This window comes from Ambystoma mexicanum, chromosome 5q (assembly GCF_040938575.1).
Source record: "Ambystoma mexicanum isolate Mex_15411 chromosome 5q, UKY_AmexF1_1, whole genome shotgun sequence".
In the NCBI taxonomy this organism is placed as follows: Eukaryota; Metazoa; Chordata; class Amphibia; order Caudata; family Ambystomatidae; genus Ambystoma; species Ambystoma mexicanum.
Window position 1 is genome coordinate 502,887,632 of NC_090933.1, and position 20,133 is coordinate 502,907,764.

At 41.5% G+C, this 20,133-nt stretch overlaps 1 protein-coding gene across 2 annotated transcripts in view; it reads left to right on the forward strand.

The window, feature by feature from the left end:
• The window catches only part of LOC138498601 (E3 ubiquitin-protein ligase RNF138-like), a 182,602-nt gene that overhangs the window by 126,729 nt on the left and 35,740 nt on the right, over window positions 1–20,133 (forward strand). For both annotated transcript variants that reach the window (XM_069622333.1, XM_069622334.1), the window contains exon 6: window positions 2,154–2,261. In XM_069622333.1, coding sequence (XP_069478434.1) covers window positions 2,154–2,261 — 108 coding nt within the window. The remainder of the gene's footprint in view (window positions 1–2,153; window positions 2,262–20,133) is intronic.

Consider the following 20,133-nt stretch of genomic DNA (forward strand, 5'->3'; position numbering starts at 1 on the left):
CAGGAGACATTGGGAAGCTAAAGGAGTGGTGCAGGTCGGATAGCTATGGAAGGAGGGGAAAATGGGTGGACTTCAACCCTCATAGAAGAAAATGAAATGCACAAATGTCAGTTCATGCTGCACAATAGCATGATCCAAACCATTGAGAAGAGATGGCCGGACCTTGCTGAGGAGGCACTACTACAGAAAGACTTAGATAAGTGGTATGACCTCTCCGAAGGAAGACACACGACTTTGAGGCTGTACGAACAGCTCATGAAAACTAACACTAAAACTGAAGGTGCAAGACCAATGGGAGTCGGAACGCCAGAAGCACTTCAAGGATCAGGAATGGTCAAGGGTCCTAAGATGTACAAAAACGGTCTCGAGTAGTGCAAGAGTCAAACGGATGCAGCTCTGTTACCCACAGAGCGTACCTCGCCCCAAAAAGATCATCCAAAATGGGGAACAAAGATACTCCATCTTGCCCTAGATGTGCCACAGAAAATGCAGACATGCTCCACATGTTCTTGGGGTGCCCAGTAATACAAACCTTTTGGAAGAGATCAAGGTAAGGGTGTCTACGTGCAGAGTGCAAATGCAACAATGGACACCAGAAAGCTAATTGATAGGGTTATTCCCCAGGGGTGGCAAACAAAGGACACATATAGCCAAGATGAAGGACTTGATGTGCATCTTGGCGAAATGCCTGATCGCTATGGCATGGAAGACCAACATAGGGCCCAGAATAGAAGCATGGTGGGCCAACTTGAACCGCTGGGCATTGGCAGAGACCATAGTATGGATCAGAGGGTTGAGAGAAAGTAGCGACAAGTTATTGGCCTGGAACATACTCCTACAGGATATGCTGGGATCCAGAGAGGACGGACATTGGAGACCCGGCTGGGTCGTAAAGCGTAGTTACAAACCCGATGGACCAAGTGGAATGCCCTAACAAAGGCTTCTAACCAGATGTTGGTGCCATCCGGACACTAGTTCATGGGGTTGGGTCGATGGACATGCAGCTGAAAAATGGATATCCGAGAATTGTGCATAGTGAAAAGGACAAGCGCCACAATTATCGCAACTGGGAGAGACTCCCCGCAAGCAGTGCAATCTGTATGTTATGGTTTTTGTTGTACTGTTTTATGTTGAATGTTACAAAATGCAATAAAGAATAAAAAAATATTGCAAATGAAGTGCCAACTGAATACAAAAATATTCTTTAAAATAAAAATGTCAATTCAAGTTTTTCGGTGTCCACAAAATCAAATGCAGGTTAGAGACGGTGTATAACCGACATCCTGCAGTTGGGCATAGGTGGACTGTCTCTACCTGAGGGGAGGCCTGAAACCTTCCTCCATTATAGGGATTGGGGGGGGGGGGGAGTAGAAAAAGCCCAAAGTAACTGCCACTTCCAACTTGTGCTGAGCAGCAATTCGTCTACTGAAATCTATCCAGTCCATTGAACAGATGAGGACCCATAGAAGATGATGGCTGCCCCTAGGAATCAATGCAATTTTAAAAGCACATTTTACACAACTTTTCCTTTCAGCCCAAATCAGTTTTACACTGCACATGGTCTGCAATTTCTGTTCTAGTTTCCACCTGCCCCTGGGGCCGGCCTGGCCTGTCTATGGATCACACAGTGCAAATGGGCGATTGCCCAAAAATCCACGTCTGCAGGGTCTCTGAGCCCAGAGACGGCTGCCCTGGGGATAAGGTACCATTATCAGTACCAACCTTTATTTAGGGGGCATTACATAAGACTGATGTTATCGTGTCCTCCCCTGCCACCTACCAGCAATAATCCACCCCCTTCCCTAATATTGCCTTTGGTGTTTTACTTTGTGGTCGATGGTGACTCATTTTAACTAGCCTTTGAATTTATGGTGATGTTGAATGCTGAAAAAATGTGTTGCACTGGTGGTATTTGTGCAGCCTGAAATTGCCAGTGGTGGTGCTCACCATGGTAATGCAATATTACTGGTGGCAATAAAATACTTAAACTGCAGTCCCTGCAACTTGGGAAAGTAGCCATTTGCTGCTGCAGATCATTCTTCAAGAATGAGGCCCTTGAATCTTATTGTTAGTCCTTTGTAGCTAATCCTAAGCAACATGACTGCTTAATCTGAGTTTTGCTCTAATTTTGATGTTTTTCTCGGTGCATGTAGGAATGTCCCATTTGTGTGTCTTTGCCCTGGGCTGAGCCTCATCGGGAAAGGAGGAACCTACTGGATCATCTTAACCGAAGACACTGCTTTGACTATGATGAATACATGGTAAACCAAACTACCATTATTATTGTTGCAGAACACATTGCCGGATTGTTTGACCACACTGCTTATTTAAGGAATTGCAATGAGTAGTATGCACAAATTGACGGAAGCATCTGCCTAATAGCCTCGACTTCAGTTCAGATAGAAGGGTGCGACCGAACTTGGCACACAAGCTGGCGTCTTCTTGCTGATGGACCACACCTTTTTCAGTTGTTAGTTTCCTGTTAGAAATGTTCACTTGGCTTCACTGCAGAGTTTGCTAAAACTCATTAGGTTGGGTGTGTTGTAGCACCTATTGACTGCGATCTTTTGAGAAGCTTAAACTAGACTCGAACATTGGTTTGGCAGAAGACCAAAAGCTGGGTTCTTGTACACTCTAGGTAGCTTGTCATGTGCTACCAATGAGGAAGACTAAAGAAATCTCGACTTCCTATTCGTTTTACTTTTTCCCCCGAGCCACTTGATTTTAAGCAATATGCCCTCCAAGATGCCCTCCTATCTGCTCCCTGTACTCCATTCCTGTTTAACATCAATATTGACAAAGCCAGCCTTTGGTTCTTTTATAGGCATCTGCCAGGCAATGAAATCATATGCGTGGGTACTCTCTCCATTTGCCAGATGCAGTCCTCTTTTGGTCTGGTAGCCCCATTATGGCAGCATCTGAATAATGGCTAGCCCATGCCACACTAAAGCCAAAACGAGTAGCTTTGCAATACTTTTTATTTGGTTGTGGGCTGGTTAGACTATCTGCTTGAGTTGAACACTTAACTTGGATTTCAGTCCATGTTCAGAGCCAGAGGGTTTTCATGTAGTGGTCATTAATTAAGCAGCCGTGAACATACAAAACCCAATTATTTTAGTACAACGCATATGAAGTTAAGATAGTTACTGCAGTAGGTATGTGCAGAGTTGGGTTTCTAGGCACCCAATGTGCATTTGCTCCTGTACAGGTGAGGGTTCAAATCAGTCCCCTGAAATGTTTTTGTAGTATCTCAGACCACCTCAGCAGAGTGAAAATCCTTGTTTAAGGATGGAACTGAGGGGATCCATATGCTTTGTAGACCCGTCTACCCCATGTAGGAACTTCCTGAAACAAAGGTAGGACTTTATCCACTGACTTGACAGCTTCCAACATTTATCCAAGGTTCGTTTGTGATCACCACTCATTTACACCTAATGATTCTAATTTCTTAATTGAACACATCAAAGTAGATCTATATACAAAGATGTAAAAAAGAAAAACTACTGCTACCCCTCCACCCCGGAACGAGCCATAGACCCTTCCTCCAGCCACATTGCATGCATTGTATTCCCATAGTCTGCGACGGCATTGGTTCCTTTCAACTTTTTGAAATGAAAGGGGCCTTGAACCTCAAAGCGGCCCCCACCAACTGCTTCCATGTAACATGGCTATATAGTCCTTTCTCTATTTTTATTCTGGGACTTACAATGTATGCTTTGCAGTGCTCTCATTACAAGCTGCGTTTCCTGGAGCCCTTCCAGCCATCACTTCCCACGGGATGTACAGAAGTGTTATCGACTCATTGCTTTCTAACAGTGGTTCCTCCACATCAGCAACTTGCTAACAAAGGAGCTACTTTTGACTCCTGCGGCAAGTGGTGCTATACAAACCCAGCTTTGTGATATTAACTGTGTATGCTTGGAAATGGCATATTGAGGAGAATAAAGAACTCGCCTAGACATTTCGAGCATATTGGATAATATAAAGTGGACAAAGTTTAGAGTTGGCATCTTGAGCAAATTTCGATTTGCTGTCCGCTACATACTAGCGCCTGGAGCTTTTTGCTCCTGCTGAACAAATCTCCAATTGCAAATCCCAGCACTAGAATCATAAATTACCTTTATAAGGAAGTGAGGATTGAAAGCCTCATATTGTGATGTGATTTTGTTGTGTTTTGATATTTTTTTTCTCTTTTCTCCTGGCAAATTAGATTGCGATTTCACCAGCTCCACTTACTTTTTACTTCTACCCGCTGATGGCTGTACAACAAATGCAGATTGTGTGTGTGTGTGTGGTGGAGGGAATAGGGAGGAGGTTGCAGTTAAGGAAGTGGAGTGGATGGCCATGTGGGAACTGGCAGAGAAAGGCATATGACCAACAAGAGCCAAAGTAAGTCAACTAGGTAAAAGTGCCACATGAAAACACACCCTTGTATGCCAGGCCAATCCTGTGCTTGAGTAGCCAATTCATCTTTTGAAGGTTCCTTAGCTATTTGTGATTCTTAGGCTGTTCCAGACACTTCCTTGTCCCAGCCTCAAATATTCTTTCATGACTCTTTGGGTCACCTCTTGTTCTTGTCTCACTTAGTACATACGTTGAGGTATTGTACGCTGTCAATTGAACCTGGCGTTGGACTAGCCTGTGGAGCGCAACAGCACTACTCTTCCACTGCATACCATGCCTCTTATTGCCAGTGCAAGACAGTGAAAATGTGGCGTTCCACTTCCTTGAAGAGGAGCTGCTCATGAAAACAAGGTAGCGAGAAATGGGGCCTGTACCTTGGTAGGCGGCATTTTACCAGGCACCTGGGTGTGGGCCCCGTACACATGTAGATGTTGGAAATCAGCAATGTGGCATGTATCTCAGCGTTTCATGGCAGTTCTCTGCAATAGGCCAGGATCCTGGCCTGTTGATGGCTGTCCTTGGCAATACTGCAAGGACCCCCGAGGCAGTTTATTGTAATCTTCACCAGTGAGTCAAGTACCCAGACATCGGTTGACTCTTCATTGCAAAAATGCAATGAACTAGAGTTTATAGCCATCGTTGGCAGTCGGCTTAAACTGGGCAGTAGACATTGGCAAAAAGGGAGGTATCTGGGTATTTGATTCTTGCCTGATGTTGCAAGTACCTAGTAATTATGGGAACCTGGGCGCTATACCTGACAACCCCATGTCACTATGCATGGTTTCTTGGCTTAGAATGGTGGGATAACACCACTGGCTGCAATTTGATGCTAGATTAACTCATTGGATGGTCTGGACCTATTGCAGCTTGAACTGCTTATTTTAGTGCTGCCTTCCATTGCCTTTTGAATTGTAAAACTGTACAACAGTCTCTTTTGTTGGAATTTAATGTTGGTAAACTGGGCTTTGAACAAAGTGTAGCGAGGCCAACTGGAAGAGCCGTGACTGACCATCCACTAGGGATTGGACATGCCACTCCACGTGCTGCGGGTCTCTGCCCTCCACCACAATGCACAATAGTTTAACTGGTGTGGCTAAGCTTTACTCCTCTTCACACCCAGCCCCTGCCAGCCTAAACCATATTGGTGAACTGGTGGCCTTTGTTGGAGAGGGAGTACTGAAGTATTGGTTTACATGGGTGGAACCTTTCCTCTGTTACACAAAATATAACGCAGAGCTCTCTGCCAAGAAGAGGCATTGCTGATCTTAGCCTGCATTTTGGACCCTAGGTCCACAACATCCATTAAAGCACTTCTACCACAGCCCATATATGTTGTGAGATGTCTGCAAACCCACAGTGACTGGTGTTGTGCTACATGGACAGAGGAGGAATGATTGCCCCGTGCGTGGTGCCATGTCTGGCTGCAGTAAATGGGCAGTACATCAAAATGGAAGGTTTGTCTAGATTTATTTAGGAATTGGTTTTAAATATAAAACTTGCACAATAAAAAGAATTTAAACAATACCTTGTTTCCATATGCTAAAATCTTCATAATTACATATCCATCTTTACAAATCACAGTATAGCATTCCAATTGAGAGCAAACAATGCAAAACGCTTAGCAGCTAATTTGGGCACTTGCTAAAAATTCTCATCCGGTAATCTTCACATCAATCGGGCACACACCCGGGTCTCGCATAGCATGTAATGCACAAATGAAAGTTATTGTCTATAGGTTCAATGTTATGAGTTATATACCACTCCTATCGCACCCTTGTCAAAATATCCCCTAGGTCACACTGGGCCAGGAATCAGGCTGGTTGGTAAAGGTATTTATTTAAAATTCAAATCAAACACAAATTAATATATGGGGCAGCAATCACCAATGTGGTGACAAAACCATTCAGAAAGTAAGTAAAGCAATTGATTTCACTTATAGCAATACAGAATAGAAAACACAGGAAAAAGAACAGTTTTGGCTTGTGAAAAGATAGTGGTTAGGTTAAAGTTTCCCCCTGCAGAGTTCTTAATTCACAAATGAGCAATTCTACACAGATGTAAGTAAGCAGCAGGTATTCAGGAATACAAGAATAGTGTTTACGGTTTGTATGCAGTCTTACCTCCCCAAACAAGAGAGAAAAGCATTTTGGGGAATTTTACACTTTTTTAGAATGACAGTTGAAAATGGCTTTGTAACAATGAAGTGTGCAAAAATCCTTAAATTGACATACATTTCTACGGGGGCAATACTAAACAGTCTAACCAACATGAGCTACAAGGTGAGCAACAGTACACACTTTAAATCAGGAGGAAAGTTCAGAAATACTTTGAATGGGAAAAGGCACGTGTAAAGCTTAAAATGCAAATTTCCGCCTAATAAATGGGTCAAATTCACTGTTTTGCAATTTTTGGTTGTGGATGTAGCTACAGGTCTTAGGTTTACCTCCGAGTCGAAATTAAGTCTCTAGCTATAAAATTGAAGTTATGCAAGTTTGAATGAGAGGCGTTTTTGAAAAAAAAATAGAGCAAAGCAGAAATTCGGTTTTAAAATGCGATTGGTTTTATTTAAACTATATTAATGACTAAAAAATGACTAGGAGAATGCCACCCGTGAATATCCAGTTATGCACGGCCGATTGTAACCCTTCACGTGGCGGATACTCCATTTTTCGTTTATGGGAATTACTTTATTTAATCCAAATCACTAATGGCTTATGGTCTAGTAAAACAAGTGAGAGAAAATAGCGCTAACACTAGGGATTACAACAGGGTTGCAAAAAGAGGTTTTAAGTTAAAGATGGGATAGGTTGAGATTGGGATAGGACAAGACAAATCTACTATGGCTCACTAGGATTCCTATTGATGCTTACAGTCCACTGTAAATTAAGATTGGACCGTCGGGTTCTTGTCGTCAAAGATTGGGTCTACAGGCAGCAGGACACTTCTGGCGGGACGGTCAGCTGGGCGGTTATGGTCAATTGGACTGCACCTCAAACTGAATTGGCGCTTCTGGCCACTGTAGATTAGCGGGATGTAGAGTTTCTGCAGGCAAGCATGAAGGGTAGCAAGCCAAACTGGATCAGAATTATTTCCCTGAAGTTTGGGATGGGTTCAGGATTTGGGCCTAGCTGAAAAGAATTCCGCAAATGCTGGGGCCTTGGCTTGGTAAAGAAATCTGGAACAGGATTAAGAATTCTGGAACAGGGCGTCACGCGGAAGTCGGAATGGTCAGGAATCTGTGTGTTTTGTGTGTGGTGAAGTTCCCTTATTTATCATGCCAAGTGACATCACTAATTTATGGTAGGGGAAGAATTACAAACCACACCCACAGCTGTGATAGGTTAAAGGCACTTGCCTTTTTCTGGTTGGAAGCCAGAAAGCTGTCATATTTTACTTTGGAACCCCCACAGTGATTTGAACCACAAGTTAACTTTCCCACAAATACCTATTTCTATGCTTATGCTCTCTAATACAATTGGACACATACATTGCATGTTTTGTGGGTTACCCTTGCATCGAACTCCCATCCCAGTGAGAGCTGGGTTTGTCGTTCTGTGGAATTTTGTCAATTTTAATCGTAACGGTTTATCCTAACAATTCCTAATTCAGTACATATCTGTGCAATTACCTCTCGAACACGGGTATATCCTATATTTGCAGCATCAATAGTCTTGCCACAATTCTTTTTGTGCAACCTTTGTTCCTAATGCAGTACAGGGTTCACTCACGTCTTCACAGAAAGAACATAAAATTTGATTTACAACTACTAATTTTTAGATATGTCCTTCATTCAAAGTTAAAGGTTTTTGAAGCTTAATTACAAATGGCCATTTAAACAAATGTCTTTTAGCAGTTTTTTTTTTACTTTCAACTGCCAACAGCTGTCCAATTTCTTTCATCAGGGTGGGGTCCAGAAGTGTCCTGCCCCTCGCACGAAGGGATCTGTGTTCATCCTACCATTGTCCTTGGCTGGGCCCCAGACGAATGTTTAAGTTCTTTGTTCTGAGTATGCGAGAACCTTCCAGCAGCAATTAAGCCTTCCTGCTGTCAACCATTCCCAGGCTGAAGCTATCAGATCAGAATTAAATATTTAACTCCAAACTGGGTTACTTTAAGTTGCCTGCATCTTTCATTAAAACCTATAAATGAACAGTTTATAGGGGATTTTGACATTTAAAGAATTAGGCCTTTCACAAAAACATGCTTTTAAACAGACGATTTTGCATTTTTCTTCCTGGGGGGAAAAAGCACATTTAAACTGAATTCTTTACATCAGAGTTTCCTCTGAGGCATAGACGATTTATTCGGCACCAGTTCTTCCCTTAAATGCTGAGATTTGTTTGCAGTCAGGATGTATGTATTCAGCCTTTGCTTGGAGTTCTCTGCACAGCTAAAATTGTTACATGTTTTGCCATTTTTTAGCCAAATTTTTCCTGTGGATCTGACAATTGTTGTTGGGCTGCCTTTATCATGAGATACATTTCTTAGCTGCTGTCAGTCAATGAGGCCCAGTTTCTCTGGGCCACCTGGAGAATCTGTAACCCTTTTAATTTCAATGATTCACTGAAAAATTAATGGATCTAGCACCAAAACAGCACTTTGAAGGTTGCAAAGCTACATTTTTAAAAGGCATTTTCGGTTTTTAGCGGCCTTACTTCATGTTGAGTGTGACAGCACCCACTGGCATGCTGCTACGGTGAGAATTCTGTTTTCCCTACCACTTTGACTGTATGTGGCAGGGGTGTGCAGCCTTTTGTGATGGTGACCCACACGCAGTTTTGCAGATTTTTTTGCGCACAGGGGTTAGCGCATCCATTTTTGGCTTTCTGTCCCCATTTGTAAAGCGAGGCAGTGGGGCACATTGGCATGGGTAAAAATATGCCACAGTACTCATTTCTTTCATTTCTAAAATAGACATTGTTAATAGCAAATGCTGCAGTGTTTCTAAAATGCCCGTTTCTCAGTCCACACCCCCTATCGGCTCTCCGAATTTTTCTTCGTGCACCCAAAATTTTATGTGTTGGAAACAAGTTTAATCTAATTCTCATAATGGGCTTTTTCATATATCACTAGGACATGTTAGTAAATAGCCACGAAGGACAGCCAGACACTTTTCCTCTATCTAGCTGGTTAAACAACTTGGATTTAGAAATGGAATTTCTGGTGCAACACCAGTTTCTTCTGGGCAGCTCCTGGTTTTTTCCAAATGGTCAAATAAGACAATGTTTGCAGAAGTTAGTAGGTCAGAGCATTTGTTAACCCAGACCTGGGCTGAGTTACAAACAGGGTTATTAATGGCATATTTAAGGTCTGTATACAAATAATTCATTGGGGCTGGGTGGGAAACAAGGTCTTAAAGTATAACCATAGCAGTTTGCTATGGCTCCAAGTAAAACTAAATCCACCCTTATAACTGATATAGATTCAGAGACTCCCAGAGCACACTTCTTTAACAATGTCTCTAGTTATTCTCATTTAGTTGCATCTTTCAAACAAATATTTCTGATCAATATACCCGGGAGCTGGGACCACTGACACTAATATCGACCCAATATTACAAAGCCAAAGTTGTTTAATGGTCGCAGCCCCTTCTGTGTAAGCTTTTGCTAATCTGCGTCTATATTTCTCAAACACCAACCTATTCCACATTTGATTTCCAGATGGGGGTCATTCGAGTATAAGGTAATTGAACAATTTATATGGATTTCCTGAAACTAGATTTGCACATCATTCTGTACTACCTAAAAACTGCAGTCTTATTGGCCAAACAAACCAATTGCCAGCATAATTGTAAAAAAGGAAATAAAACCATGCAGTTCATATCTGGGTCCAATTAAGCTTCACCTGTATCACACTTTTGGGTAGTGCATCTGAGTGATACCCTGTAGCTAATCATCTTGATAGGTTGTCGCACAACTAGGGAAATCTTCACCCTTGACTAGGGTGACCATCTTGGCCAGCAAGTATGCAACTCGTAACCCGGTTTTAGTGGTAGCTTGTCCAGAATGGGCTGTGGGCCTGCAACCTATTGTGGAGTAGCTGGGCCAAGTAAAAGCTGCGGGGTTCGCTCAGTTGCAGCAAGCAGCTGAGCTTATGACACATCCCGGTGGTCAGTGTACCATTGGCTGCTCCTAGTGGGTCTATGTATACCTTATGGTCAGTGCTTTAAGTGGGGGTAAGAAATGATTGAGGGGGGCCCTCGTTTGGGGGCGTGGCATTCATTGTGGGCATGGCCTAAAAGTACACAAATCATACTAAGGTGCGCAAACAAATATATAAATGTATGTGAGCATTTATGTTTGTATGCGTACTAATATGGTTTGTACTTTTCAAGCCATCTTTTATAAACGTAGCAATGTTACATATTTCTATCTTTTATAAAAGGTGGCTTGAAAAGTGCACAAACCATATTAGGTTACGCACACCTGTGTACTTACCTTACTATGGTTTGTGTACTGTTCAAGCCACCTTTTATAAACCTAGACATTTGTAACATGTTTCTATGTTTCCAAAAGATGTCTTCACACGTACACAACGCAAGGCATCTTTTATAAACCGTTGAGGACAGACAAAACCCAAGGTAGCTTTGTCCGTCGACAAAGCTTTATAAAAGATGCCTTGAATTGTGTACGTTTCAAGACGTCTATGAACATAGAAATATTGCTACGTTTATAAAAGATAGCTTGAAATGTACACAACGCAAGGCATCTTTTATAAACCTTACCAACGGAGAAAGGCACCTCGGGCTCAGTGATCTCTGCTCAGAGCAGATGGATCACTGAGCCCGAGGTGACTTTCAGCCTCTGCGAACCGCGGGCTCCTTTGATCTAATCTGCATATTAGATCACAGAGCCCGCGAGGGTCAGTGACCTGGGGAGGGCAAACAAAGGGACAGTAACTTCCTCTGATCACCCCGATGAGGGGTCATCAGAGGAAGTTACTGACTGGCACTTCTCTCAGCTTGCCTGACACAATGGCGCCCGCATCTCCCATTGCAGCTGCGGCCTCGGCGGGATAATGCGTCCCGCCAATGTTGTGTGGGACCGGGGGGCCCCGGCAGGGCCCCGGCTCAGCCCCACTTTCTGGAGACTGCCGGGGCCCAGCCCCGGCAGGCCCCGGCCCACTTAAAGCACTGCTAATGGTCCAGCTTCACAACTGTAACGGTTTGAGAAGCCACCCTGAACATGGGGAGTTTCTTCCCTCCTCAATCAAGGTGTCGCCCAACAAACTGTTCTTTATTCAGCCCTACTTCCAAGTCATCTCGTACTTGGATCCTTCCGCCCTGAGCTACCAAAGAGCCAGGCCGGTGTATGTTTGAATAAATACACATGCCACCTTCGTGGCTCACAATTCAACTTTGTTACACATCACACAAGTGGGAAATAAAAATCGCATTTCTTTATTTTCTACAGATTTCACTTCAAGAAATAATGGAACTAGTCAATGAACAAAATCCATTACATGTGCAATTTGTCTGCACACTTAAGTCTGTTTGGTTTGCAGATTGGTACAAATGCATATGGCAATTGATTTCACCCACACTTTTTTCTTTAAAATAAGCACATCCCCCTCCACTTAAAGGCCTGTGTTGGGGAAGTTGAACCCATAGGGCTACCCAATTAATTTAGTCCAAAGTTTTCAGTGCACACTGGGATTGAGCTTTGTTAATTTCGAATTCTAATAAAAATAGCCCTGTGGTGTTCTAGCAAAAGGGAATTAATGAAATTATATTTTTAGTTATATAGTCTAAGGATCTAGTTTTGCCCCCGCCATCCCCACCCACTATAAAGGGGAAGGATTTAAGGCAAGTCGACTTCTAAAGGCATATTTTACCACCACAAGTCAATCGCTTACATCCGGGACATGTTCAGTGCAGCCTGGAACACCTTTTAGCTCATGATTACTAAATTGCAGATGGATGCATTTTATTTCAACCAAATCGCCTGGAAATTTTCTTTAAAAAGAAAATGGCCATAAGTCGAGGCAGTATGACTTTGTCAGCAACCAAAAGTTTTTATAGTCTATTTTAGACTAATGGGAAATCTGTCAGTGAACAAAACCATCTGGCCTAAATGTCAGTGAACAAAAACAAGTGGCCTGGATATCTGATGCCATCAGGGACATTTTTGAAGTCCTCTTTGTCCAAGGTGTTGATCCTAGCAGTGCAAGGTGGTGGCGTGATTTATGGTTGCTTAGCATAACTGGCAATTCTTTTTTTTGGTTTTACTTGTAACCATAATGTCCCTTCAACAAGTATTTTCACTGAATGTCATAGCTTTTACTAATGCACCCTTAAGTTACTTATTGTACTCAACCCCAATGTAGTAGCGCTGCAGTCTGCGGACGGAAGGTAGCATGAACAAAACCCAGAAATGCAGTGGAGAACAGCAAATGGTGTACCCTGCAACAAACGCACATACATAAAACATTATTTATATTTACTACACCCAAATATACCTTTTTACAAAATGTTTATTCAGCACACAATACAATTTAATGCACCAAACACAAACCCTAACTGTACACCTTATATTACCACGTCAAGGCAACTCTTTATGCAGACTCGCATAGACTAGTCGCTCATTGCAAAACAACCTCTTGCAAATAGAAAGGACACTGTATTTATTTCTCTAACATTCAATATGTAAAGATTTCCTATAAGCGAAAGACAATTTGTTTTATTCACGGAAATGGCAAACACACTTGAGTGGTTGGAAGAAAACTTCCCAAAAGAAGAAATTAGTGATGACATCTGTAATGGTAAACAATACATCTTTCAATATAAACAAATTCAAATGATGTCCTCTTTTCGTAAAGCACATACTTTACATGAAGAAACATCCCAAATTGCGCAGAATCCCAAAATTCAGAAAAACCATCTCTATCCCCAACTGCACATAATCAAAATCATCATTTTATCTGCAAAATTGGTTAAACTTAGTAATGACTTAAGGAGCATTTAAATGATGTTAAAAATCATGTTATCAGAAAGGTTTATTATCACTGTCCGTATACCTGTCCCCCAGCAATCACTGCATCAAATTTCCAAAGTATTAATGAAAAATGCTTTGAAGCTTCATGCTTTCCATCCCTTAATGATCGTTGTATAGAAATTACAAATTCTCCTATTTGTTTCCCATTCCAATATGCCATCCCTTTCATGAATACATTTATTTTGTATACTATAAATGTTGTATATTATGTCTTTTTTTTTTAAACACCATTGAGTAGCCTGTGGACAATGAGACTGTGCAGGGTGTCTGTTCTCAGTATGCAGTGTCTGCGGATATCGTGCCATGTCTGGTCTTGCACGACGCACTTTTAATTGGTCCGCGGACAGCATGCCAGTTTGGAGACCTCCATGCACTCTATCCCCCCGATGGTGTCTGCAGACAGCAGTCAGCGCTCAGCGCAGCAGACATCCTGTGACCGCACCTGTGCAGCATGACGGTCTGTTCACAAACCGTGTCCGTGCTCCACACAATACATTTTTGGCCAATCTAGGGTGTTTCAAGTTGAAAGTTTATCCTTGCAGAGTTGATCTGGCAACTTTTTTCAACTTTCAAAGGACTATTTTTGACTCGCTAGTCCAGACAGTTGCGAGCTCTGCCAACTGTTCCTCTGAAGGAACCCACCCATTACTTTTAGTCATTCTCTATCTGGTTATCCCAGAGAGAGCACAAGGAGAAGGCCTGCTTTGCAGAATTTTAACTTAATCCAATGGCATCTGCCATGGCCATTCCTCCTTCCCAGGGGCCACCACCACAACCTAGAGAGAGAAACCGGACACGGAATTGAGGATAAGGATGATCTTGATGAGGTAGAGTGTGCCTACCTCTAGCCCCCAGCATTAAATCCTGGGTGTGGTGGTTTTTTCACCATTTTGGCGGTACTAAAGGCTCGGACAGCCAAGGTGAGATGCAGTGAGTGCTGGGACGTACTGTCGTGAACAAATCAAATTCTGGTCTGTACTCCTACAGGACCTCCATGCACTGCCACACCAGATCCAACCACTTGGGTGCTCTGGGAAAGGCTGTTCCTTTCTCAGGGAGAAGCAGGTTGACGGCCTCTACCCCATCTTCCTCGACAACTTTGTTCACATTGTGCCTTGCTTTCTTAGTTTGTGCTGAGCTATCCGATAAATAATTTTAGAATGTGGAAATGAACGGTTCTATCAACTTTCCAAATGTATCTTCATTGCAAACTGTATAAACCTCCGGTAACATAGCCCAAATTGTTTACTCCACAGTGAACACCAATGATGTCTGGATGCATCAAGTGAACCATAGTCTCAAAAAATTGGAGAAATACCTCCCACTTCAATCCCCAAACTCCATACCATGCAACTTGAAATTAATTTAATCCAAGATTATCAGACAATCCAGTGCTCACAATACACCCTCAGCCAATGGATCAAGAGTCTCCCAGAAACATACTCTCTGCTTCCTCAAAGACATAGCCATCTTCAATGCACTCACCAAACAAAACTCCTGCTACCCTCTCTTCCTGTACACCACACCTAGGAAACCTGATTGGCTGAACCCCCGATGTCAACGGACATCACGTCTGTCTGTAGTCTCTGCATTTCCCATTCCAAGCCAGGCATTCTTAAGAACCAGATGGCACATGGGCAGTCAGGACTAATGCTGTGAACACGGACACCATTGCACAGAGCAGCCTTTTATTTTTTTATGCACTCTCATTGGCTGCTTTCAAACATTAACAAATCCATCCATCACATTCAAAAACTCTACTGTAACCCTGTCATCTCAGTTAAACACTTCAGATGTACTATGCCTCCTGTTACTCAGCCATCTGCATCAACAACCGCTGTAAAACTCTTCAAGATTTCAATTTGCAGATTCAACATCCTCTGCATCGAACAAGACCTAGTATAGCTATGCTTATATTAAGTATTTTTGTCAACGTTTACACGTGTATACATGGTTCCTGCCACTTATCCTGTAATGGGCTTCTCAATAAGCAAATTCTTTTTTAAAAATTCTATCAAATGCCATGTATTGCAGCATTCAGCACCTGCTCACATCAAGTGGCAGTTACTTACAATGCTGTGCGTTTATAATTGGTTTTAAGAAGCATTTTCATGAAAGTAAAAAAATGCATGTGTATTTATAGCAGCACTAACTCTTTTCTAAAAGACAAATGCAGATTGAAGAGATGTGTGCAACAGTTTTAAATGTTACTTAGTGTGTGGCAGTTTAATATGTTGGCAGTACATGCATACTTGCCAACATAACCCATTCCAATCTATACCTGCTTATCAAGTCTTGTTTTTTTATTTGCATTCTTTGACTTGTAATACCACTTCTCCCATTACAAAATGTGGACTCCAAGTCCCCGAATGCAAACAAACGGGACTGGATTATAAGATTTGAAAGTGCGACATGTATATGGAACAAAAAATGGAAAATGTTGTGTGTTTAAAGTTAAGAAATGCATTTATAGCAGCACTGCGTGTAACTTCTTTGTAAAAAAACAAAAAGCCAATGCAAAAGATTTGTAAGTGCCACTTAGTGTAAGTCTTGGCAGTACATGCATACCTGCTAACATGACCCGTTTCGACCTATAGGTGCTTATCCACTCCTAGTTTTATTTGCGTAGTCAAAGTTTCCTAATGCAAAAAGTACAACTGCAACTCCCACAATGTAAATAAAAAAACACTTGATAAGCACCTAAATATTACAATGGATCATGTTGGCAAGTATGCATGTACTAAACTTCCACACACCAAGTGCTGCTCAACTATTCTACACCTTTTCCATCTGCTTTTCTTTGGCAAGAAAATGTACACCCCTGCTGCTATTATTGCACATATACATGCTTTACGTTTCATGAAATTGCTCCTAAAAACAAGCATTGGTAAATGCTCAGCATTTTCCATATGTCCCTCTTAAACCTCTCATTACATCCCTTACACTGCCACCATTCTCCACCTGCTCACAAATTTGTATACCAGCAAAACATGCATATGCACAACACTTCACCTTACATAAGTACTCTTTCCCAACCTGTACTAGAAGACGCCAAACACGGCTTGCATTATCACTAGACTAGTAGAGTTGTAAGAATTGTGAGATACTGTCCATGCATGAAATGATTAGTTCCACAAAAGTAATTGTACATTAACACTGATGTGGCACCCCCCTGGCTCTTTAATTGAAGTAGTCACAATACTAGTGAGACATTGTTCTCAAATGAATTAACTGATAGAATTTGAGGCTTTGCTTGGCTACCAAGAGACTTGAAGAAGACAGTGGGAAGTAATCCATATGTATGAATATTTTGACTCGTAGGAAGCCTTCATGTGGATTGCTACCTCTCCTTGTTCTTCGTTCTATTTTCCTTTATTGGTCTGATGCCAACTATTGTTGCACTTGAGTTTTTTTAATGAAATATGTAAATCTGAGTTTGTAAAAGAAATATCTTTTCCAACAAACTGTGAATTTATTTTTCTAGTATCAGGTTCTATGTTTAATGAATTTGATAAAAGGGCCAGAATGCTTAATTCAAATGTATGATTGTAGTTAACATGAATGCGATAATGTGTTGAGTAAATGGCTTAGGCGGGGACACTCCCTGAGACAGTGACTAGAGCATCCATGCTTCTTTTTGGAGTAAGTGAGGTTGCAGTGAATCTTCATACTGCATTACCTATAGACCATTCCCTGTGGGGACAGCCTTCATTGTTTTTGCCTTATCACTAGAACATATTTTCTCTTCTTACTGCACCACAAATACAGCACTTCTTTCATTAAAATCAGCAGCACAAAAATAACCTAGATGTGTACCTTTTTTCTCGCACACGTTTTTGCCCTGTTCCTTCTGATGTCTAAAACAGCACTAATTATACTCCAATCATACTAACAGCATAGTTGACATACTTTAGTACACACCCATAACACAACTTTATTAACTTTCTCCCAACAACTCCCCCTACCTTCATAAATAACTTCTTACTAGAAGTACTGAACCCTTACCAAATCTACCCACTAACTTTCTTTTACAATTGCAGCAAAGATTATTCCCAAGGAACTCTTCACATCCAACAAAGTACATTAATATAGCATATATTTCTCTAATTGTAACAATGTACTTTCACCATATATTAGCCTACTGTAGTTTCTATTCAACCTTAATTTCACTTGTAATCATATTGCCTCATTCAGTCTTTCTATTCCCATCTAACCACCACCATCATAACGCCCACTGTTTTCCTTAAAACATCAAGTCCCTACTTAGTCAGAGCACCACTCCTTTACTCACTAACCCAAGCCCATCACACCTGTACATACCCCTACTTTTACAACCTTCCCGAATACAACAATCATCCCACTACACAATCACATAGCACTCTATTCATCTCTATAATCAACCCTCATGCACAACTTTCAAACCCAAACATTTTTTCCCCCAACAGACGCAACAAAATGCCTACTAAAAAGCAACTCTGTTGAAAAAAAAAAATGGAGCATATCGGACTAAAAGCAAGCAATGTAATCCTCCGCCTCTAAAACAATTTATAGAAAACATTAAAACAAAAAAGCTAGTAACTTCACTCAACAAAACTAAACCAGCCACCACTGAAAAAGTAAGGCCCTTTTTCAAAAACTAGTAAGTAAATGTACAAACCAAAACACACCACCTAATGAACCGAACACTAGATCTGTCAATGTTAACGTAGCCACAGCAATGCATTCCAAAAAAGTTGATTTGACTAAATCTTCCACTGTACAGTTCTTCACAATCTTATAAAAACTGAAAAGTCACGATCTACCCTTAAAAACTACTGTGGAAGACTTATTGTTGAAGCTCTAATTGACTGCGCATTTTAAACAGAATTAAGCCACTAACCTAATACATTTTTAAAAGTACTTTTAATATGGATACCTTTTCAAACTTCTGTTGAGGTGAATGGATTCACACAAGCAGCACAGAACCATATTTCAATGACTAGGCTTATAAACGAGAAGAAAATTGACGTAGACCCTAATGGCTGAGGGTATCAAATAGGAGACCCCATTGTAGCTAAAGAAAACCTTAGAAAAAACTTCCCTAACAAAAATTCAACCAAATATTACTTTAGCATAAACAACCAGTCCACTGTATAAATGGACATACAGCTCAATGTGTAATGTACGCAAACAATCCTTTAAATCTTTACGACAATTCTTCAATTACTATGTGAAACAAAGACCAAAGTAAACTTTACAAACCATGCACAGCCACAATCAACTTGACATTCATTAGCCTCCATTTCAGGAACTGCTTGCAAAAGCCCCTTCACCACATCAAAATGTTAGCAACACACCATTCCACTATATGGAATCTTGTGAATAGACTTTACTATGAAAAAGGTCCTGCTCTAGAACTGCTAAATTTACATAAAGTTCTTTGGCTGTTCCATGTAGGAGAATGTTGAGAAATGGAGCAAATCCAAAGTAAATACTTTAGAACTGAAGGTGACTTAGAAAATTCAGTAACTTCAGAAAACATTAGCGAAAACCTCACAAACGCCACCTTCCTAACAAACAGAAAAAAGAAATGGTTACGTTTCAAAGCACATCTGCTGAAGTACCAGATCAAGTATGTCTGTTGCAGAACTTTTTATAAAAGCAGCACAGAAATAGATGTGGCCTACAAAATTCAGGATAATTAAGAATCCCAATAGTTCCAATTAGTTTTATATTTAACAGCAGAAACTAAAACTGACCCATCAATAGTTTGCATGCACTGCAATACAAAGCTTGACAACCAAATTCCATCACATGCCATCACTAATAACTCTGAGATATTCCCACTTCCAAAGACTCTGCAACAACTTATGAAAGCATGCTCCAAACAATACACCCATTTCAAGCTATAATATGCCTTAAACGAATTGCCTCCATCCAAGTTACTAAAAGGCATCCATTGCAAAGTAGTATAGTTGCCTTTTTTAGATCTTAAAGAAAAAGTAGAAACTCTAGGCGTACAATGGCCTATAGATACATCTTTGATTGTACTAGTCAATGGTGTACCAACGAAATTATTTTTTTTAACTAGTCGACTTAAAGTGCGACAAGCCCTACAATATCAAAGTAAACCACAAATACTATAAACATATAGGATAACAGAAACCACCCAAATAATTAAAGATTCACCAGCAACTGGCAAATTTGAATGTGTAGATCCTGTTACTGCAGCCAACATTTTAGACCAGTATACAATTCACCCACTGTACTCCAAAGACACCATTGAAGATGCATTAAAAACATAGGGTGTAATTCATAAATTTAAGCACAGAGGCAGCGCACGCGAGCAGCGCAGAGAGGGAGCGTGCACCAGCTGTGTGTGCTAAACAGCGTTCTGGCGCACTGCGTATGCATGGTATTACGCAGCCATTTTGAGTGCTGGTGCAGAGAACATCCCGCAGCGCCAGTTATGCCCCCAAGAACACCCCTTGCGCAAGGAAAAGGCATTGAAATCCCCAATGCAGCGCAAAGGGCCGCGCTAACCCTGCACCAGCTTACAGGGCCAGTACACTGTAATCGCGTGAAAATACTACAAGCACCCCGCTCACGGCAGCCAAAAGCGTGAAAATGTACTGGCACATCCCTCAGAATACGCGTACCCCGCTTGTGCCATTGCGTAGAAAAAGCACCCCCTGTGGTGTGGGCTGCCTGTGGGGCATTACCAGGGTGGATGGGGTGTCTGCATGCATTTGGGGGG